The 23,982-nt window shown below is 40.1% G+C and overlaps 1 protein-coding gene across 9 annotated transcripts in view; it reads right to left on the bottom strand.

Moving 5' to 3' along the window:
* The window catches only part of trip12 (thyroid hormone receptor interactor 12), a 210,236-nt gene that overhangs the window by 89,397 nt on the left and 96,857 nt on the right, over positions 1 to 23,982 (bottom strand). For all 9 annotated transcript variants that reach the window (XM_060834486.1, XM_060834487.1, XM_060834484.1 and 6 more), the window contains 9 exons: positions 23,283 to 23,366; positions 19,381 to 19,476; positions 18,151 to 18,302; positions 16,209 to 16,244; positions 16,024 to 16,119; positions 10,410 to 10,502; positions 8,675 to 8,836; positions 6,073 to 6,141; positions 732 to 897 (listed from right to left, as the gene is read on the bottom strand). In XM_060834486.1, the coding sequence (XP_060690469.1) occupies positions 732 to 897; positions 6,073 to 6,141; positions 8,675 to 8,836; positions 10,410 to 10,502; positions 16,024 to 16,119; positions 16,209 to 16,244; positions 18,151 to 18,302; positions 19,381 to 19,476; positions 23,283 to 23,366 (954 nt within the window). The remainder of the gene's footprint in view (positions 1 to 731; positions 898 to 6,072; positions 6,142 to 8,674; positions 8,837 to 10,409; positions 10,503 to 16,023; positions 16,120 to 16,208; positions 16,245 to 18,150; positions 18,303 to 19,380; positions 19,477 to 23,282; positions 23,367 to 23,982) is intronic.

The raw sequence follows: 23,982 nt of genomic DNA, 5'->3' as shown, positions 1-23,982 counted from the left end.
GTCCAACATCAGAAGACATTTTGATTCCAAGCAAAATTTATCTACTCATCCGGATTGCCAAGAATTACACTGAAAGCTAATCTAAGATTACCAGTTAAACTCCATGTGATTTATTTGCCCAAGCGAGAAGTTGCAAATATTAATTCACAGGATCCTGTTCCTTCCAAATCATTTGCATATACCTGACAATTTTATTTAAAATTGAGGAAAGGGTCATGAAGACTGTCAATTTTTGTTGTTTCCTCTATGGCAATGCTCTGGACAGAGTCAAGCTGCCTGTTTGGGTTTTTTCAGCGGAGTGATAGTCAAATACCTTCATGCCAACCATGACCCAATCAGCACCCTTGTATCAGGTTATACAGATTGTTATTCCCTTGCTAAGCTGGGCTTCTTGAGGAATGCAAGATGAAAAGTTTCAATTTGTCTAATCTTATCAATGTTTAAGTTCTATGTTAACAAGATATTGTTTATAAAATGGAAGTGCCCGAATGATTTAGTAAACATTTCAAGAATTACCTTCACCAGTTTAAGATAATGACATTGAGCAAAATGTTCAGAAATTAAACTGTACAACAAAGGAAGCTTCACCAACGTTGCCAACTGATTGAAAGTAATACAGCAAATTGCTCTTAACTCAGCTAAAATCAAGACATTAACCACAATTTGTTGTATTGTGGAAACAGACAAATTAAATGCTCATTGATTGCAGCTTGATCCTACTAAATACTCACTTTGCTTCATCAGCTGTACAGCCAGAGTGGGACAGTTCGAACACATCAACGAGAACATCCGGACCACCATGATAAACATACCCGAGCTGAGAATTGGGGGAGTCACCACCAGAAGTTGCTGTATGTTAGTCAACAAGTCACGTGATGCCACCTGCTGCAACAAGTTCTATTAATAAAAATAAAGATTAAGTTTCTCACAAATCTGATCTGGATCACACAAAAATATGAAGATCAAACACTTTTACTGCCTAATGCCATAGCAATCCTCCTCATGGTAGAATGTCTACTTGTATAATCTTATGTGCAAGTGAAAGCAGCTCAGCTGTTAGCAATTTATATTTTCCATACAGTCATCTTTCAATGATCATAATAAATGGAAATAAACAAAATGCAGCTCAAGTAAACTTTATAAATCAATTTATGAACATGCTTTCCCTATTTTCAAGTCTCTGGAGTTTCCAATTTATTTGTCTACCTGTGAAATCATGAAAATCTGTAAATAAACTTAAATCTGGAAATATCCAAACGTTGGATTCAAGCTCCAGCTGTTCTTCACATATTTTCAAGAATCATATTCTGATGAAAGATCAGAACAATTAGGGTTCTGGTAGTATTTACCAAACAGGTAACAGAGGCCTGGACTAATGATAGGAGACAGGAATTCATATCCAAAACAGCAGCTGAAAAGATTAAATTCAACTAATTTAATAATCAACTAAACAAGTAAAATCAATAATGACGACCAAACTACACAGCTGCCATTACAGCTCATCTGGTTCACTCATGCCCTATGGAAGGAAATCAAGACATTGATACCCAGCCTGACCTACACACAACGATCTACAGCAATGAGGCGACAGCCTGGTGGTGTTATCATGAGACTGCTAATCCAGAGACTCAGGAAACATTCTGGGAAGGCAGGTTTGAATCTCTACCATCTGCCTTGGTGAATTTGAATTCAACATATAAAAAAAATCTGGAATTACAAGTCGAATGATGAGCCAATACGGAAACTATTGCCAACTGTCAGAAAAACCCAAATGGTTCATGTGTGTCTTTTTGGCAACGAAACTGCCATCTTTACCTGGCTGTGACTCCAGACCCACAGCAGTATGGTTGGCTCTTAACAGTCTTCTGGGCAATAAATGCTAGCCCAGCCAATGATACCCTCATCCTATGAGTGAATAAACAAAGTCTCAAATGTTCTCTGGCATGCCCAAACAAGTCATTCAGTGGTGTCCAAATAAGGTGGTTCACCTTCCTAAAGCACAATACATGCTGACCTTACCAGAGACTTTATGATCCATGAATAAACATACAAGTTAGATTAAGTTACAATCTAAAAAGAGAACAAGCAGCAACTTGGAAGGACAGCAGCAGTGAGTAACATTTCCTAAGCAATCTGTGATATGACTACATTATGTGGAGTTGCCAGTGCTGGGCTGGAATGCACAAGGTCAGAAGTCACACAACACCAGGTTATAGTCCAACAGGTTTATGTGAAATCACAAGCTCTCGGAGCACTGCCCCTTGACCTAACCAAGGGGCAACACATCAAAAAACCTGTGACTTCAAAAAAGCTGTTGGATTATAACTAGGGTCTTGTGACTTCAGACCATGATTATATTATGTCTATTTGGCTCAGTTCTTTAATAATTCATGGTTGCAATTATATAGTCACCACTCAGTCCAAAAGAAAATTCATCTACTGAAAAACAACCTGGTACAAAAACAAAAAGTAAAAAAGAGTGCAGATTCTGGAAATCTAAACCAAAAACAAATTGCTGGCAAAACTCAGGTGTGGCAGTATCTGTGGGGGTGAAAGCAGAGTTATGTTTTAGGTTCAGTGACTCTTCATTAGAACAGCTCTGAAGAGGAGTCACTGGACTCAATGATAACTCTGCTTTCTTCACGCCGATTCTGCCAGACCTGCTGTGTTTCACAAGCAATTTCTGTTTGTTTCCGAAATGCTAGTTTGTCACTTTAAATCTTGTTAAATGATCAATTGGATTGAAGTGAATCACTGATGAACGTTGCTATAATTAATCACTTGCCCATGATGCATGGTCAAATATGAATAAAACTGAACATTCTTATGCCTTAAGCAAAAAGATCCAAAAATATATGGCTCAAAATAAGACAGTTCAATGTATCTGATTAACTATGGTCACATGACTAATTTAGGAACATCAGAAAAGAGAGGCGCTGAGGGCAATTTTTTGCGATGGTTGCAAGGCAGATCATGATGGGCCAGAGCTCATTTCTGGACCAACTACAGTTCACTGCATGCTGAGTTCAACATGGGCCAAAAGGGAGTGGTATCAAAATTTCTTGACAAAACCAAAAAAGAATTGAAATCAAAACAAAGTTAAAAAGGCATTTGAGAAGATTAGAAAACAGGTTAAATACAAGAGATGAAATTCAATTTCAATAAATCTAAATTAATAACTTTTGATCAAATTGTCAGGCAGTAATTTTTCTTTGACCAGACACAGGTTGTGACAAAACGGAAAATTTGTAGGTTCATATAACGCAAAGTGATAAGGCTGTGGAACAAACTATAAAACTTAAAGTTTAATTAAGTGGTACAGAATACAAAAAACAGACAATAATATGCCAAGTCTTCAGACTTCTCAGTAAAAAATAACGTCTGCTGTTGGATAAGAGGACCAGATTAATGATTTGGAGACAGGAGTTCAAAATCCATTACAGTAGTTGGGGAGTTTAAACTCAGATAATGAAATAAAAGTTGGTGTCTGTAATGACGACCATGAAAGTACTATATTGTTATTAAAACCCAAAGATCACTAATGTCTCTTAGGGAAGGAAATCAGCCTCCTTACCGGATCTGGTCTGTATGTGACTCCAGACCCACAGCTATGTGACTGACTCTTAACTACTCTCTGAAATGGCCTAGAAAGTCACTCAGTTGTACTGAAGGTGGCTCATCACCACCTTCTCAAAGGCAAATAAGATTGGATATGAAATGCTGGCCTTGCCAATGACACCAATATCCTGTGAATGAATAAAAACATGTTCTAATTTAGAGGAAACCAGTTCAGTTTGACATTTATTTGCAATTTCCCCAACTGCCACACCAGTAATTTAGATCATGCTCCTCTATGACAGGGATGATACAGTAACAAGATTGTCTACAAGTTAGAACACAGGAACAGCTTTAGAGCACTGAGGTTATCAAGAGTAGAATGTAGGAAACTAACTAGGAATGCAAGGAATACTCAAGTCCACAGATAACATAGCCATGAAGAGGATTTCAGCAACTGGGCTGAGACAGGGTCAAAACTGGATAATACTAGAAGTGGAATTAAGGGGTCTCATTAATGGTACAAACGAAGAGGTCAGAAGCTCTTCCCTTCAGCTTGAGGGAAGATGTGACCAAAGCTGAGAACAGAGTGGCCTAAAGTTAGACCACTGCCAGGGAGAGGAATGGAGACTATAACTGGCAAACAAAGTGTGGACAAGGGATCAAATCTGCAACTTTGGTCTTCCTTTTACTGGAGAAAAGTTCTGCTCATCCAGTGCTCAAAGTCAGAGAAGTGAGATTGTGGGAAGGAAAGCAGCAGCAGAGGCAGCTTATCACATCATCTCAATCTTACAAAATGATGACCTCCTCATAGTAGCACTTAACTTGTATCTTTCATAAGTCTCATTAAAGTCTGCTGTCAGAACCCCCTCTCAAAGAAAAAACCCTTAACCCACTCAATGCTGGAGGTAAGAATGGGGGGGTGGGGGAGGTGTCACAATAAATAAACAAGCCGAGGGCTAATCTTTGCATTTCACTATAATCTTGAAGTGGAGGGTGAGGGAGGAAAGCAGTAAAGATACCATTTATTTTACTGCACGTGAGGGTGGTAAAGAATGATGGTTTTGAAAGGTGAAAGGGGTAACTTTGGCGAGTTGCTCAAAGGAATAGAAAATGCAAGAGTAGGAGTCAGCTCAAAGTACAATCCTGGGATAAGTGCACACTGAAAGTGGGCTGGCCCTGATTCTGCATGTGCTGAAAGATGTAGCCAGGCAGGGAGGGCTCAAAGAAAAGGTATCATCAACATCAGCCATATTTCTGCTAACATAATATTGACACCACAGAAAATCCACAGAAAACACGAATGTCAAGGATCTCATTCACATCTGAGTAGATATTTTAAAGGGGGAGACACTGGATCCACAGGGTCAACAATGGCAATGAATAGCTGGAAGGAACAGTTGGTAAGTCTTGTCCCCAGAAGGCAAATATGAGCAGGAATGTCAGTGTGGGATGAGGGCAATAAATGGTCGTTGCTTTTAAATAACAGATGCCATTGCAAAATGGAATAAAAGAAGAATACCGATCTTCAACAAAACTCCTACAGTTGCACAGCCAAAATTCAAGACATTATAGCATTAAAATATCGTTAAAAAACCCACAATTTTCCTTCAATTCCCATCATATGGATGATTTGGAGATGCCGGTGTTGGACTGGGGTGTACAAAGTTAAAAATCACATAACACCAGGTTATAGTCCAACAGGTTTAATTGGAAGCACACTAGCTTTCGGAGCGATGCTCCTTCATCAGGTGATCACCTGAAGTAGCATTGCTCCGAAAGCTAGCGTGCTTCCAATTAAACCTGTTGGACTATAACCTGGTGTTGTGAGATTTTTAACATCATATGGATCGTTATTATCACAAAACCCAACTGATGGCTGGACAAAAATGCATTCCAAACAGCAGGGCTGTAAAATATTTAAAACTATGCACTAAAGTCCTTGTAAAACACATTCCTCAAATTATATGCCAGTTTCCCCAAATATTAAATCTAGAGCAGAGTCAACTCTGCATTACCAGAGATTGGCAGAAAGTTGTCTATTCAAATTCCCACAAGTCTGAACGAATTGTTTCTTGCCATTTAAGTACTTTGACTAATACTGAAGCACCTACATCTCCAAAGTGGACAGAATCATTGTCAAGATCACTTAATTGATGAAAGAAAAATTACACAATTGTTTTAAAAATAAAATTCAATTGACTTTTAGATATACATGAACAGATTGTATCTCATTAAGGTGCTCTTGGTGATCCAATCCAGCTCTTTCAAACAATGAAAGATTAAGTTATTCAATGACGCTTGTTTCACAATTCCATTTAATAACACAATATGTAATACAGGTGCTAAAACTAAGTTAGAAGTGAACATGAAATTGATTTGCAAATCAAGCACATGCTACAATTCAGCACAATTTTTCCCAACTAAAGCTGAAGAAAGTTTGACTAGTCAATTTCGCAATACTGCTTTCGACCCCAAGCTAGGAATGCCCTCAGTAAAACGTCTCAAATGTCTTACTTCTTCATGTTGGAAGTTATCCACCAGCCGAGCAAAACACAGACAAGTACTTTCGACAGATTTCTTGTCCTAACCGGAAACAAAAAAGTTAGCTTTTAATTTCATGATACCAAGCCACAAGTTAATCATTTTCAGCTACAATTCTACAATTATTGGACAGGATTCAGCATCATTAATACATTAAAAGGTTCTTTCATCATGCATATCATTTTAGGGAAGAGAGAGAATCAGACTTGGAGAAATAGCCAATTCAGTTCAATGAAAACATTCCTTGCTCTTCTGCCTGATCTCCTTCCTGATGACTTGCACCTGCATTGTTACTATTCTAGGATTCCTCAAAAAAGTTACTACTTTGCCTAAATTTATTACAATTACTTTCTACTCAAATATATTAATATAACAGTTGAACACACAAGAAACTACTTCAGTTATGCAGTAGATTGCAATCCAATGAAAGAAATCTGACAGCCAATGAAGTCTGACTATTCTGTTCTGGCACTGTCTGAGAGGGGTGACATGACTCATTTTGAAGTCTGCCCAAAAGAAACCTCGGATGATTTAATTTCTAAAAATCAAAAAGAGGACCAGATGAGTTTTACTGGAATGAATGAGCAAAGGACTCACACCTGAAAGCGATAGTAGCAGCTTGTATGTTAAAACTGACTTTGGAGACTCTCGATTGTTAACCAGGTTGGAAAGAGCTCTGCTTCAAACTGCCCACTTAATGTCAAGGTGAAGGAGTTGGACTGTCAAAAAGCACTAGTCAGAATTTATATGGCTCATGTGTTTCATGCTACTCAGACAGGTAGCCATTTACAGGTTTGCCTAAAAATAAATTTGTATGAAAGAGATAGTAGTTTGTCATGTGGTCAGCACAGAAGAATTCTGGCTTCAAGAGTTAGAACTGGAAGGGAAGGGGTCTCTAGTCAAGGACATATATCCCACAGCTATCTTAGGATTTTGGGATATATGTTTGAGTATGACTGCACTTGACCTAAAGTATTAAGTTTGTTTCTCTCTACAGATGCCACCTAATCTGGTGAGATTTTCCAACATTTGTTTTTAGAATTTAGACAGTACAGATCAACCAGAAGTCCAATAATTTTGAAAATGTCAAAACATGCATTGCGCCTAAATTTTATTCAAACTCTAAAGATTGTTCTTCCAAATCCAGTTTGTTTTGCCACTTAAAGGAACAAAGGAAATTTACAGCCCAGGAACAGACCCTTCGGCCTTCCAAGCCTGAGCCAATCTAAATGTTCGGTCTAAACTTGTCGGTCAATTCCTAAGCATCTGTACCTCTCTGCTCCCCACCTGCTCATGCATTTGTCCAGGCGCATCTTAAATGAACCTACCGTGCCTGCCTCTACCACCTCTGCTGGCAATGCGTTCCAAATGCCCAAGTTGAATAATTATCAAAAAAATAATAAAATGACCTTCCAGACTCAGAAGCTATCCTAATAAATCAAGTATAAACAACATTCACAAATCTCAAGGATAGGTATCAAAAAAATGGTTTCACTGGCTCTAAGGTTCTTGACATGGGTTGCACACTTGGCAGCAACCAGAATCCACAATTGTCAGATTTGTCAAGGCTGGCCACAATGAAGATCCTTGCCTTGCTGATATTTTAGAAAATGAACTGCAGATCAGAAATTCTGGGAACCAAAGTACCCATTCATTCAATTTCAGAAAACGATACAGGAAAATACCTAAATACTTGATCTTGTTTTAACTGACATTTAGGAAAATGAAACAAACAATAACAGTAATTTTGCAGACTCAAACCAAGTTGACCAATCAGGAATGTGCAGCAAAGAGCAAATGAAACTTTTGGTATGGTGATCAGAATTCTGTTCGTCATGCTGTTTTAAACAAAACACAAATCCATTGTAATGTAAATTTTGGGGTAGGGGGTTAATTGAGCTGCCTTCCCATTATAAACTTGTCACATTCAGATAGTCTTCCTGAAGACAAAATTATATCATTGCAGAGTGTGGCTCTAGTTTTCTGGCAGCAGAAGTTAAAATAGACAATACAGGTCCTTAATCTAAAGTACACCAGAAGGGTTAGGCTGATGTGGTACTAGTTGTGGCAGGTTCACTACAGAAGCAACAAGTCAAAGCCAAACAATAAATACAGCTTTTTTTTTAGATTACTTACAGTGTGAAAACAGGCCCTTCGGCCCAACAAGTCCACACCGACCCGCCGAAGCGCAACCCACCCATACCCCTACATTTACCCCTTACCTAACACTACGGGCAATTTAGCATGGCCAATTCACCTGACCCGCACATCTTTGGACTGTGGGAGGAAACCGGAGCACCCGGAGGAAACCCACGCAGACACGGGGAGAACGTGCAAACTCCACACAGTCAGTCGCCTGAGTCGGGAATTGAACCCAGATCTCAGGCGCTGTGAGGCAGTAGTGCTAACCACTGTGCCACCGTGCCGCCCACATGCAGCACCGTGCAGCTGTTTGAACTCTACCATAAACCATGTTCTAGACATTCACATTTTCACACTTCAATACAAATTGTGAAAAATATTCAGAACTAACATAGGTATGACCAGTCATCAATGCAAAATTTGCCTTCAGTACCTGATGGGTCAGCCTCTGAGTTAATAAGGGCAAAGAATCAGCAACAAAGTGAAATTCATCAGGAGTAATACTTTGGCAGCAATTTGCTGCTATTGCCAGGGCATTTCGCTGGGCATTGATGCTGAAGAACTCCAGGTAGAGCAAGCAGTCAGCCAATCCTCCCTTAAAAAGTTAAGGATAGAAATGATTAGCATCACATTGGAGAAAAGGGAAGATTATAAGCAATGCCTATAAATACATGCAATAATTTTTATCAAGATAATTTTCTATACAAATATCCAAAATAAAATTCAAACCTTTATTTCTTGAATTATCTTTAAAAGGTTAAAAGCAACAACTTTGCAGAGTATAAGATCGAACCTTTTGAAGTAAAGAAAGCAGTAGATAACACTAGATTCAGCGCAGCCATATGTGTTATTTCAAAATCTACATCCTCAGATCATGTGCGTCAAAAAGTGTGGCACTGGAAAAGCAAAGCAAGTCAGGCAACACCCAAGCAACAAGGGAAGAGACGTTTTGGGCGCAAGTCCTTTAGCCCTAAGGGCTTATGCCCGAAATGTTGATTATCCGGTTTCTCGGATGCTGCCTGACCTGCTGTGCTTTCCTAGTGTCACGTTTTTCGACTCTGGTCTCCACCATCCACAGTCCTCACTTTCTCCCACCCTCCATTATCTGCTTCATTGCACTGAACAGTGCAATCTAAATCAGTGCAAAATTCCTTTGCCATTTATTTTCCAACCTTGGTTTTCCCTACCTTCTATTTCTAACTTTGCTTCTTGCCCTTTTGAATCCATGCTCATGATCACATTTCCCTGCCAAACATTGTTAAAATTTCCACAACACCAGAAAATGCCTATACCACAATATTGGTTTCAGTCTTGTTGAAATGTAACCTGATCAAGCTTGGGTTGGGTCCAAGCTTCAAAAGAATTGAGCCAGATTTCCCAGAATACTGAAGCCTTCCCTCCTACACGAGCTCTCCAGGCACACATTCACCTGTGCTATCTTCTAGCCCTGTGGTACTGCAAAGAGATCCAGAAAAGGCTCAGCATTTTTGCTCTCTTCATTTGAAGTTTCCCTTAACTACTCAGTATACCTTACAAGGCACTGCAGCTAAAATAACCCAAAAAGTATATATAAAAAGGAGAGAAGATTAAAAAAAACATCCTGGCTGTGATTCATAACTCATTAGCCATTAAGTAGGAGAATACTTCTGTCAATGAAGGAGAGGATTCCATATTCCTACTTTAGAACCTTGGAGACAAAAAACTGCAGATGCTGGAATCCAAGGTAGACAGGCAGGAGGCTGGAAGAACACAGCAAGCCAGGCAGCATCAGGTGGTGGAGAAGTCAATGTTTCAGGTGTAATCCTCCTTCAGGACTCGTCCCTGCTCATAGGTGTGACATTAATACACACATACATCGGCCTTGAAGTTTTGGATATGCAAAGGATACTGTCAAATTAGATTTTCAGAACAGTTTTCTTTCTGAGGGGCATGAGTGGAGGATTCATGCAAGTTAGCAAAGATGCAAAGGCATCTGCCTAAAAAAATCAGACTGGCTGGCCTGCTCCTGTGCTAGAAACATTGTGACCAGTTGGACAGGTGGAGCTGGCGGTTTACATTTATATCCTGAGCTGCACTACAACAATCATAGGATAAAGGAGATGGGTGACATTTGAATTTTCAAGGACTAGAAACATGTTTCTTCATCCCCAAACTGAGGTCATACTTACAGCTTGTAAAATGGCTTTGCTATGCCTCCGTGATAACATTTCCAGAGCAGTCAAAGCTTGCTCAGCCACGTCGATGCACTGAATGACTTGTAGCTAGAAACAAAAGTGGAATTAACACGTATACAAAAAGGTCAATACTATAGACATTACAGTTCTAAACCCAAAGTACAAAATTAGGGTAAGGTATACAATCACATTTGTATTTGTCTTAAAAAAGAAATCACACTCCACAACCACTACAAACATACAAACCAAACACAGGAGGTTCCCAGAGTTAAAATGTTTTCCACACCAGAGTATGTTTGCAAGTCCATTTGTACACAAGTTAGAATACAACACAATCCTGCATAAAACACCCAAAGCTAAGTACAAGTTAACATTCACATGTTGGATTCTTAAAATTGACAGTAATATGGGATCTCATTTGTGAACATGAATGCTTATAAATCAGACACTCAAGTTGGGTTTCTTGTAAGTCATACTACCAAGAACATTAGTCAAATATTTATATACGGATCCCAGCACATTTTCTTCAATTTTTTTTTGTTACAAGCTGCAAACTTAAATGAATGACTTTACTGTAGTACAAGTACATTGCCCTTCGCTTAAAATATTAGACACCCATCCAGAGTTTCAGAAAATTGTACTCGAATAAAATAGGACTTCGACTGCAATTACGGAAGGAAACACCGCCTATATCAGTGATTAAGGTCAATAATGGGGAGAAATTGAAGGTGATAATCGGGTAACCAATGGAGATTTGACATCAGGGCTTCATCTTCAAAAACCAGTTAGTTCAGTCAAAGATAAAACTTCAAGTTTTCAAACAACATATATAACCACGTCTATATATAAAAAAAATTGGATCTTTCCACTAACAGTGGATAATTCTGAAATATATTCGACAGCTGGGAACTAAAAGCAGTCAATCAAAAGTTAAAATAGAACAATTATACCATACGCTGATGTGCTAAATTTTCAAAACTTCTTCAAATGTTAACAATTAAATACAATAGGCATTTATGCTGCATATTTATAGCATCCTAAGGGACTTCAATGGAATGTTGAACACAGTTCCACACTGAGCATTAAGTGAGATTTTAGGACAGGCAATTAAGTCACCAAGACGACAATTTTTTTTGTGGGGGGGGGGGGGTGAAGACGGTAATAAAAGTTTACAAAGCAGAGCAATCTGTAGACAGAGTAGCCAATGGGTAGCTGAACAAAGTCAAAGTCACCCAGTATAAGTGGTATAAGCTTGCTCATAGACAGTACTATTTTAGAAGTGAAGACGACAATAACCTTGGTTTTCGTGAAGAGAAAGGTCACGTAATTAATAATCATTATTAGGCATGACAATGCCTAACTTCATATGGGAAAACTATTACAGTGATGAGGGCTCAAATGTTAGACCATAAGATAGAAGTAGGCCACTCAGTCCAATGAGTCTGCTCCAAAATAAAATCCTGACTGATCTGATAATCTGTAACTCTGCTTTTTTTCTGCCTTTTGCCCATAACTCTTCATTTCCATACTGATTAAAAATCTGTACTCCACAGATTTACTCTTGAGGGAAGGCATTCCTCATCTGCCTTAAATATACAACCCCTTATTCAGAGTTTATGCCCTTGGGCTCTATTGGGCCCCCGCAAGGGAAACAACATTTCCACATCTACCCTGTAAAGTCTCCTAATAGTATCTTAAATGTTTCAAGAAGGTCATCTCTCAATGTTCTGTATTCCAACAAGTACAAGCCCAATCTACTCCTCATCTGACAGCTCATCTTCCTCCTCCACTCTTTCCTGCTGCCTCTAGCAATCCTTGAACAAGCACACCAAGATTGCTTGTTCCTGAGCTTCCTAATGTCCTGCCATTCAGTGAGTGCTCCCTTGTTCCTTTTTCTGAAGTGCACCAATGCATTCTCATCAGGGTTAAATTCTATCTGCCATGATGTACCCAACCAAATAATCCATCTATATCTTCCTGCAACCCTCCTTCTCACTGACAAATAACCCAGCTAATCTTCATGTTAACCTCAAACTTGATCATCCTCACATTCCCACATTCTCAGCTGCGTGCACGCACACACACAGACACAGAGAACCAACACCATTCCCTATGCACCACTGGCCTCAAGTAACACAAACAGCCTATCACCCAGTCTCCTACCACATGCCAATTTTGGATACAACTTGCCATGTTATACTGGACCCCATGTGTTTTAAATTCTAGATTATTCCCCCTATTGGATCTTGCTGAAATCCATATAAACTGTTGTTGTGGTTCTGTTCGCCGAGCTGGGAGTTTTTGTTGCAAACGTTTCGACCCCTTTCTAGGTGACATCCTTAGTGCTTGGGAGCCTCCTGTGAAGCGCTTCTGTGATGTTTCCTTCGGCATTTATAGTGGCTTGTCTCTGTCGCTTCTGGTTGTCCGAAGAATTCAGCACGAAGGTATACAGAAAAGCCACACACACAGACCAAGTCCTGAACTATGAAAGCAACCACCCCAACACATACAAGCGAAGGTGCATCAGGACACTATTCGAAAGGGCCACAACACACTGCAGTACACCAGAACTGCAAAAATAGGAAGAACACCTATACAAGGTATTCACCAAAAACTGATACCCACGCAATTTCATCAACAGATGCCTAAGGGAAAGGCAACGGAACGAGGACATGCCGCAACCCAAAGGACTAGCCACACTACCATACATCAGGAGCATTTCCAAACTGACAGCCAGACTGCTGCAACCACCAGGACTCATAACAGTTACAAACCAACAGCCACTCTCAGACAACAACTCACCAGGACAAAGGACCAGATACCCAGCATGAGCAAAACCAACGTAGTGTACAAAATTCCATGCAAGGACTGCACAAAACACTACATCGGACAAACAGAAGGCAGCTAACAACCCGCATCCACGAACACCAACTAGCCACGAAACGACAGGACCAGCTATCCTTAGTAGTCACACACAGACGACAAACAACACGAATTCGACTGGGGCAACACTACTATTATAGCACAAGCCAAACAGAGAATAGCCAGGGAATTCCTAGAGGCATGGTACTCATCCACTGATTCTATCAACAAATACATCGACCTGGACCCAATATACCAGCCACTGCAGCGGACAGCAACTGACAACCGGAAGCGGCAGAGACAAGCCACTATAAAGGCCGAAGGAAACATGACAGAAGCGCTTCACAGGAGGCTCCCAAGCACTGAGGATGTCACCTAGAAAGGGGACGAAACATTTGCAACAAAAACTCCCAGCCCGGCGAACAGAACCACAACAACGAGCACCCGAGCTACAAATCTTCTCCCAAACCTGAACATCCATATAAACTACATCAACTGCACTACCCTTATCTACACCATCCTGAAAATTTCAATCAAATTTGTTATGACTAACCTCCCTCTGACAAAGCCATGACAACTATTCCTGATCAAACTTTGAGTGGCAATTAATGGTCTTCTTCAGAGTTTGCTCTAATAGTTTTCCTACCACCGATGTGAGACTCAGCAGTCTGTAATTTGCCGACTTTTCTCTGCCATCCTTCTTAAAAACTTGGACCATATTAGGTGTCAAGTTAATCAAGCAACAGCCTGAGTCATACACACTGAATTATACCTTGCACACAATATCCAGACACCATCATCTCTTGGACAGAACAGACCCAGCAGAAGTGGTGCCTCAGTTTATGTACATAGTGAAGACTGAACTGTCCGAGGAGTTCTCAACATTGCCCCCAGACACCACAATATCTTCCTGCATCAGATTAAATATGGGCAAGAAAATCTCCTGCTGATTCCCATGTATCAATCACCCTCAGGTAATTGAATCAATGTGCCTCTTATGTTAAAATAATATGGAGAAAGTATGGCAACAGCATAGAACGGACTTTGGGTGGGAGACTTCAATGTCCACTACCAAGAGTGGTCCAACAATACTCCTGTGAAATCATTTTAGTTCATATTATTGCCAGAAACTAGTCAGATAGTTCAGAAATTGAGTGTTAAGACTCTCATTTCTGATTCTTGCTCTTGTCTCAACCTGTTGAGACTCGAAATTCCTACAGTGTGGAAACAGGCCCTTCAGGCCAGTGAATCCACACCAACCCTCCGAAGAGCAACCCACCCAGACCCACACCGCTAACACTCTACATTTCCCCCTGACTAACTACACATCTCTGAACACTATGGGCAATTTAGCATGGCCTGCACATCTTTGTCTGTGGGAGGAAACCGGAACACCCAGAGGAAACCCAGACAGACATGGGGAGAATGTGCCAACTCCACATGGTCGCCAGAGGTTGGAATTGAACCTGGGTCCCTCGTACTGAGGTAGCAGTGCGAATCAGCGAGCCGAAGGTTTCATTTGGCAAGATTGAAACACTTCTGGAAGTCCGAAATGTTGAGTGGAAACAAATGTCAGCTAAAGGTTACTTCAGAGCTCTGCCTTTTTGGAGGTGGAGAGGACAGCGTAGCTTAAATGTCCAATACTCTGCCCGAGCAGAAACAGAATCCATGTAATCAGTTTTCGCAATGAGTTTTTGCAGAGTCCAAGAGAAACAGCAAGTATTTCAATACAGATGCCACAGCTGTCTTAATAACTATGCTCAGCACTGTGAAGGGAATAAAGAACTACATAATTTTGTTTAAATAAGTGCTGTTTAAACACATTTTCACAACTTATGCTTCCTGTTGAGAATCAGATATTTACTTTTAGTATGAACTACAAACATATAAATAAAACCAGCATGTATTCATATTGTGCTTTTATCATAAAAGTCCCTAGTGACATCTCACAGAAGCACTTTCAAATAAAGATTTCACACCAAGCCACAAAATGTGAAACTTGGGCAGGTGATCAAAAGTTCATTTAGAGGTGGGAGAGAAAGCATGCTTTCAGGGGCTTCATAGCTTGGGCCCCTGTATCCAAAAGCAAAATGATTAAATCATCAAGAGTTTAGAATTAGAGTACGGATATCTGAAGGCCGTGCAGATTAGAGATGAGGGGATAGGCCTTGGAGGGATCTGAAAATCTAAGCATTGTTCAAATGAAGAGCAGATATAGATCAGCAAACACAAAGGATCAATTTAACACAGCTTTGCTGGCCTCAGATTTATGTAGAGGAGCAGGGGACTATCCTGAAAAACATTAGCATTACAAAGATTAGGGACAACAAAATATATAGGTGAAGTTGTTAACAATAGACGAGTTAAGACAATGTCAGTACAACAAAGTAATGGAATGATAACAAGGTCTCATTGTCAGCTGAAATGTACTTGAAAATTCATCTTTGATTGTAGCTGCGACATCAGGTTTGCAAAGAGACTGATGTAGTCTCAAAGGTGGCGGTGGCAGGGACTGAAAGCAACAGCCAATTGGAGGCAAGTTCAGGTTAGGGTCATCCAGTACTACATGGGGGGGGACAAGCAGTCCGCAACTTGGAGGCCTTAGAAATGTTGAGGGGGAAGACGGTGCAAAGATAGAGCTAAGTGTTATCAATGTACATTCAGAATTTGAAAGCATTTTTACAGTGAGATCCAGGTAAGTGACTGTCAGTGAATTCAAAGTTTGCCACGTTCAAAGTATTCTCACCTTTTCCAGGAAGACTGGAATGGCATCAACCACCACAGCCGACGACCTAGGTAGAGCTTCCATCATGTAAGTCAAAGCTCTGCAAGCATGGTTCATCTGTCATATTAGAAATAAACAGAACAATTCAGCAAATTACAACCTCCTCAAGATACATTCTAAAGAGTACTTCAGTAGGAAATACTTACAATGTCAAAGTTGTGCTCCATCTGTAACAAAGTTATCTATAAAGTAATAAGGAAACTTATTAATGAAAACAATTGATGTGCATATTGCAATAGTCAATAACAGAGAGATTAGAAATTCTATTGTACAAATTTTGAAACAGGTCAATGCAATTAGTTGTCAAACAAGGTTAACAGTCACATTTCTGTCCAAATGTAATATTTAAATCAGACAAAAAAAAATCAAGCAAATCATTGTCAGTTGCATAATACAACATAACCTCAACTTTTACATTTTACATCTTAAATCATGCTCGACACAAATCATAATTCTATTAGATGATTTCACCGAGAATAGTGAAGCCAGTCCTTTCTCTATTCTTAAACACGAATAGTAAATCAACATGGTGGCTGGTTAGGAAATTACTTTGGAATGGTTACAATTATTTAGTCTTCAAAACATATTTACATGAAAATGTGAATCTAACTAAAAAAATCCTTATGAAGTTTCAACTGGGTTTGTTAATATAACAAACAATTTAGGTTGCAAGATTCAGGTAATAGCTGTTATTTGATGTCTGGATACATTAAAGTTCTGTTGGGCTCTTGAGACACAGCGGTAGTGTCACTACCTCGGAGCCAAGAGGCACCAGTTCAAGTCCCTCCTGCTCCAGAGGTGCATAACAGTATCTGAACAGATTGATGATAAAATATGGGGGCAGCCAAAGTTTTAGATTAGATTGCCTACAGTGTGGAAACAGGCCATTTGGCCCAATAAGTCCACACCAACCCTCCAAAGAGAACCCACCCTGTCCTATTTCCCTCTGACTAATGTACCCAACACTATGGACAATTTAGCACAGCCAATTCACCTGACCTGCACATCTTAGACTGTGGGAGGAAACCGGAGCACCCAGAGGAAACCCACACAGACTCAGGGAGAATGTGCAAACTCCACACAGACAGTCCCCTGAAGCTGGAATTGAACCTGGGATCCTGGTGTTGTGAGGCAGCAGTGCTAACCTCCCCCCAAGTTAACAGACTCTTTGTGCATAGTGTTTGTGTATTACTTTCTGTTCAACACAACTCGTTCCAATCTATTAACGGTGACACCATTTATACTGATGTACATGTGGACTAAACCCTTAGGGTTCCAGTTTTGGATTGAAAAGTATAATTTCATTTGCCACTTTATGATAGAACTATAACTTGTATCTATGCAAACTTTCAAGTAACTTCAAAAAATTTCAGTTAATAAAGTCAAGAAGCTTGGTCAGAGTATGAATGTGAATTTCATTATCAGTTATAAACTAATAAATACAATTTTATATGCATTTGAAACTAAAGTTAATCCACCCAAGCTTTTCATTGCATATTCTGTCTTTTCATGTTGACTTTTCTTTACAATATTATTCTTTTTCCACATTGCGAGGCTACCCATATTTGTTGCAAAGACTGTTCTTAATTTTCCAGCAACTTACCAAAATGTACTTCGTTATGAGGCTAAGTTGCTGAAATTAGCATTAATGTACCAGACTTAAAACAGCAAGAATGTCAATGTTATTCGCTACGTATTCATTCAAACGTTAAGATTTAGGAACAAAAGTAATTCACACCTTACACTCAATGCTTTCATAACACATACCACAAGCCACATATACATACAGTACCAATTGTGTACTTGCTCTGTACAGAAAAGCAAATCAGGCTGTAACTTCTATGTTTAACATACAATTTTAGCTTTTCTAGCTATTCTTAAGTGGTCAGTACTATCCTAGGGTTTAAACATGTCCACTGAGACAGATGCTTTACATTCTGAAAACAAAGTTTATGCTTCAATATACTGAATTCAAAACACCATAACAAGCTACCACCTTTGAACTTTTGATTAGAATTGTATTTCTATACAGGGTCACAGACAACAGCATCCATATACAAAAATGATTGAGTATTTTGTAACTCCTACCAAAGCTGGAACAACACTCTTCACTGGAAATCCTCCCAGGGTTTCTTCATTCCCCATCACCAACAACTGGCACATCTCGATCACTGCTTGAAGTTGTTGACTTTCATCTCCAGTAGCTTGTAGACCTTGTAGGAGCTGCTGTGCCTTTGAACCTGAGAAAATTGTATGGTGGAATTAGAAATTCTCTTTTCTAATTTCAATTATTACTTTTAACTCTACTTTGTCTCAAAGGAACACTTTCAGTCTGACACACAATGACGTCATTATGCAGAATAATGAAGACTTGCGCATGCTGACAATTAAAATCATATTAAACTGAACGCTTGTTGCAATAATAACTTGAGAAAAGTGCAACAATGACTACTAAATATGGCTCAGGAAAGATAGGAATGAAAAGAAAGGAATGGCAATGTTAGTTAAAGAGTATATTGCACTACTGAAGGGAGAAAGGATTCTCTGAATGTCAAACAGAATCTATTAGATCCAAGAAACAATAACAGGACTATTACATGGCAGCACATTCTATCACTCAGTAACTCGTGGGAAAGAGACAGGGCAAATGTGCAAGCAAGTTATTACATGTAGAAATTATAGAATAATGAGGTGGAGTGAATGGGAAGCTTTAATTATTCCAACATAAAATAGATTAGTAATAGTGCAACAATGAGAGAGGCTAACAAGTTTATGAAATGCATTCTGGAGAATTTCCACCTGGCCAACATAGAACTGGGAACAAGATGGCTCAAGTGAATTCAGAGTCAACTTGGGAACATGGTTGTTCAATCAAAGTTTAGTTTGCTACAGAAAGTGATATGAAAAAAAAAGCAAAAAATTTAACTGGAAGAAAGTTAATTTCAGGGGGAAAAGAACCAAGCTGATCCAGGTATAAACAAGCAAACCAAATGAACTATGGGCTTCCTTTACAAAGGAAGTTGCTCCAGCACTACCACAATATATTGCCACAAGAGGGGGAAAATCAAGCCAACCAAAACATCAGGACAATCTGGGCAAAAGAGAGCAAGATGACACTGAGCTTGACGATCAACCATGATCATATTGAGTGACAGAACAGGCTCAAGAGGTTGAATGGCCTACTCTGGCTCCTGTCTTCCATGTTTTATGCAATTTATAGTTTTCAAACATTTTATCAAAGTTGCAGGGCAGCCAGCCAAGGACATGGAGAGGAACTAGCAGAGTTGTTCCTAATAGTTCATTTCCAGCATTACTCACTCGCTCCACTTCCAATTGTTCGATGAAATAGCTGGGACATTCGTGGTCCAAGGGGGCCAAAAAGATGGGGTGGAAGGCCACGTGCCTCTAGTAGAGCTGAAACAAGATAAACACGTGATTAAGTATTGATAAAGCATGAGTGAATAATAGCAATTGGAATTAAACACTTTGCTGCAATTTCAGCGATTTTGATCTCTGTTGTGCACAGTTCAATTCATATTTCAATCAAAATCAAACAAGGAGAGATCAGAGGCTAAACCTCAGCCATACGTGCTCCGGAGGAGTTTCTAACCACATTGCTGGACCAACACGAAGACTGGCTGCGGCATCCTTCAAAACACCTGCACCTGACACATCGTTGCTCATTTATTGATGAAGTCCTCATTCTTTCCTTTGTTACCTGTTGACTTGGCTATGCCAAAGCAGTACTAGCTGGCCCACTGCAGAGGTGGTGACGTAGAATTAATGTCACTGGGCTAGTACTCCAGAATCGGAACCTGATGTCCTGGGGATTAGGGATAAATTTTGTTTTATTCATTTGTGGGACTTTGGCATTGCTGGCCAGCATTGATACCCATCCCTACGTGTCCTTGAGAAGGTGATGGTGAGCTGCCTTCTTGGATCGCTGCAGTTCCACATGCTGTGGGTGAACCCAAAATGCCAGTAGGGAGGGAATTCCAGGATCTTGACCCAACAAGTATGAAGGCATGGAACTATATTTCCAAGTCAGGGTGGTGAGTGGCTTAGAGGGGAACATGCAGGGGTGGTGTTCCCAAGTACCTGCTGCCCTTGTTCTTCCAGATGGAAGTGGTTGTGGGTTTGGAAGGTGCGGTATGAGGATCTTTGAAGAATGTTTGCAGCACATCTTGTAGGTTGCTTTGTCCTGGATGGCATCAAGCTTAGAGTGTTGTTGGAGCTGCACCCATCCAAGCAAGCAGGGAGCATTCCAGCACATTCCTGATTTGTGCCTTGTAGATGGTGGATTGACTTTGGGGTGTCAGGTGGTGAGTTACTCACCGCAGTATCCCTCATCCCCGACCTGCTCTTATAGCCACTGTTTATGTGGCTAGTCCAATTGAGTTTCTGGTCAATGGTAACCCAAAAGGATGTTGGCAGATTAGATTCCCTACAGTGTGGAAACAGGCCTTTCAGCCCAAAAAGTGCACACCTACCCTCCGAAGAGTAACCCACCCAGACCCAATCCCCTAACTAATGCACCTAACAATATGGGCAATTTAACACGGCCAATTCACCTAACCTGCACATCTTTGGACTGTGGGAGGAAATCGGAGAACCCTGAGGAAACTCATGCAGACACGGGGAGAATGTGCAAACTCCACACAGACAGTTTCCAGAGGTGGGAATTGAACCCGGGTCCTTGGTGCCAAGAGGCAGCAGTGCTAACCACTGAGCCGCAGTAAGACCACTGAATGTCAAGGGGCAGTATTAGACTGTCTTTTATTGGTGATGGTAACTGTCTGGCATGTGTGGCGCAGATATTACTTGTCACTTGTCAACCAAGTAATATAAGTGATATTGTCCAGGTCCCACCATGGCAAATGAAATTTGAATTCAATAAATTAATCCAGAATTAAAAACTATATCTAATGAAGACCATGAAACCACAGTGGATTGTCTAACAACTCACCTGATTCACTGGTGCCCTTTAGGGGAAAAGATACCTACCATCCTTACCTAGTCTGGCCTAAATGGGATTCTAGAGCCACAGTGATGGAGTTCATATTTAATCACATCATTGGGCAACGAGGGATGAGCACTAAATGCTGGTTGAGCTACAACACCGTCATCCCGTAAACTAATACAGGAAGAACAGAGGATATCCAAACCTCAGCTGCCTCTGTCCTAACTTTCACAAACCTTCACCCTTTTTCTTACTCATCTACAGTGGCTCTTAAGTAAGCATACACTGTCATCAATTCTCACACTTGCTTCCAAATTCTTCAATGGGCTCAACCTTCCCTCTAAGCTCCAAGATATTCACATCTCCAATGCTGGCCTCAAACAACCCAGATTTTAGATCACTCTCCCAATCTCGCCATGCTCTCAGCTGCAAAGCTCTGGAACTCACTTAACTTCTGAAGATACTGTTTAGCTGGATGTAGGCTTGCTCACTGGGCTGGAAGGTTCATTTCCACACGTTTTGTCACCATACTGGGGTAACATCAGTGAGCCTCTGGAGAACTTCAATCTGAGTTACAAATCTTCTTAAAACTCACTAACACTGTTTAGTCTTCATCTATAAAAATAACTGTTCAAATTAAACCTGTGGCCATCTGATGCGTTGTCTTTATCAGCACACTGTTCTCCAAGAACAGGCTTACTCTTTAAACAGCTTGCTGTGCAGAAACTGGATGCCACATTTTCTATGTTATAGGTGATGACACTACAAGAGTTCATTACTGGCTGTAAAGCATTGCAATTTCCAGTACTTTAACAAAGTGCAATATGAAAGTATCTCATTCTGTTTTGCTGCAGCTTGATGTTAATTTTTTTTTCCCATAAAACATCTTGGGATGACTTAATGCATTCAAATAGGTACCAGTACAATTGTGTTTTTGCAGTAATCCAGTCATAAACATACTTTTTTTTAATCAAATGAGCAAAAATAACTTTCACCCTGAGAAACCAATACCACAGACATGGCAACAACATCCTTGCACGTTAATGTTACAAAGGCAATGTTATTGACATTAATTTAAACGTTTCAAATTGGGATGGAGGGAGAATCAGACAAGAGCACAAGTAAGAATGAAACATGCAGATGCAGCAAGAAAAAACAGTACATTACCTATGAATAACAAAATCAAACATGCACAATATAGGCTTATTGCAAGCAAATAATAGTAACCTTATCACAATGATTTCAGAAGTTCTATCATGTAATACAACTTGTTACCAATGAAACTTTAGGCTCAAGATCAAATTTAAAGCACCCTATGCATTTTCCAAATTGACTACAGCAAGAAACCAAAACCATTATGTAGCACCTTTCACTCTCGCCAGTGATCCAAAGCAGAGGTACACATTAAGTGGTTTTGAAGTGCAGCCACTGCTATAAATGTTAAGTAGTATGGCTAAAAATTACAACACCAGGTTATAGTCCAACAGGTTTATTTGTAAGTGCAAGCTTTCGGAGCACTGCAGGATCATACAACAAGAATTTAATGTAAAAAGATCAAAGTGTCATACAACTGATGCGATGTATTGAACAAATTAAATTGCTTTTAAGTCTTTATTCACTTAGAATGGGTTGCAGGTTTCCATTCATTAATATGTAAACCCCAGAACTTCTTTCAAGTCACATTCCCAGGATAACCAAAGGTATCATAAACAAAGAGTTGACATCTCAGCTCAGACAATGCATTAAAAGGTGTGGGGTTAGACTCCGTCTGTATCCCAACCTCGAGTCATCTGACAAGGAGCAGCACTCCGAAAGCTTCAAAGTGTCGGTCTATAACCTAGTGTTGTGCGACTGACAAAAAAAAAATTAGGGATCATTAAAATTTTAACTTGCAATGTCAGTTTAATGTCCAGGTGGCACTGCAAGTGGTGACTTTAAAACCAGATGTTGAGATTTTGCAACTATTCTGTTAAAATTCTGGAACTTACTGAATCAGTGGACATTTATCAACTATTAGATTCCAAATGTACTGGTTCATGTAATTTTATTTTCCTTCCATACTGTTTTACAGTTGGTGGGTATTAAGTATCATAACCGTACCTGCACCTCAAAACCAACTCACCAAATTGATTGTTGTAAAGAATTTGACAAAGAGGAATGGAGTTACTTTTCTGTGCGAGATAACACATAGCTGACTTTCAGGGATCTTAGATTATGGGGAAGAGGGCCACTTCAGAAATTTGATCTAGTATTTTCTTACCTTGTAGGCGGCCCATTTCAGAATCATCTGACTCGCTCTCTCCAGAAGTTGGCATTCCAACAGCTCCAGCAACAGAACTAGAAGCTGAAGTAAACAAAACAATAAATGGCATTAAAATGCATTCATTGTAACAAAATTAAGTTACTGTAGACTACAGAAGTAATCTTTGAAGCCTCCAAAAACCCTTTCAAAAGGATCAACTTACAGACGTAGACAGTGATTAATACTGGTACATCTCTGTGCAAGGGACCGGGATTCAATCTCAGCCTTGGCTGACTGTCTGCATGGAGTTTGCACATTCTTCCCATGCCTGTGAGTGTTTCCTCCCACAGTCCAAACAGTGGATAGACCATGCTAAATCAACCACACTGCCCCGTGGCCCAACATTTCAACTCCCGCTCTCACTCTGCCGAGGACATGCAGGTCTTGGGCCTCCTTCACCGCCGCTCCCTCACCACCAGACGCCTGGAGGAAGAACGCCTCATCTTCTGCCTCAGAGCACTTCAACCCCATGGTATCAATGTGGACTTCAACAGTTTCCTCATTTCCCCTTTCCCCAACCTCACCCTAGTTCCAAACTTCCAGCTCAGCGCTATCCCCATGACTTGTCCTACCTGCCTATCTCCTTTTCCACCTATCCACTCCACCCTTTCCTCCCTGACCTATCATCTTCATCCCCTCCCCCACTCACCTATTGTAC

Source organism: Hemiscyllium ocellatum, chromosome 13, assembly GCF_020745735.1.
Source record: "Hemiscyllium ocellatum isolate sHemOce1 chromosome 13, sHemOce1.pat.X.cur, whole genome shotgun sequence".
In the NCBI taxonomy this organism is placed as follows: Eukaryota; Metazoa; Chordata; class Chondrichthyes; order Orectolobiformes; family Hemiscylliidae; genus Hemiscyllium; species Hemiscyllium ocellatum.
The sequence above is the reverse complement of the archived record's forward strand: the minus strand, read 5'-3'. Positions and strand labels throughout refer to the sequence as shown.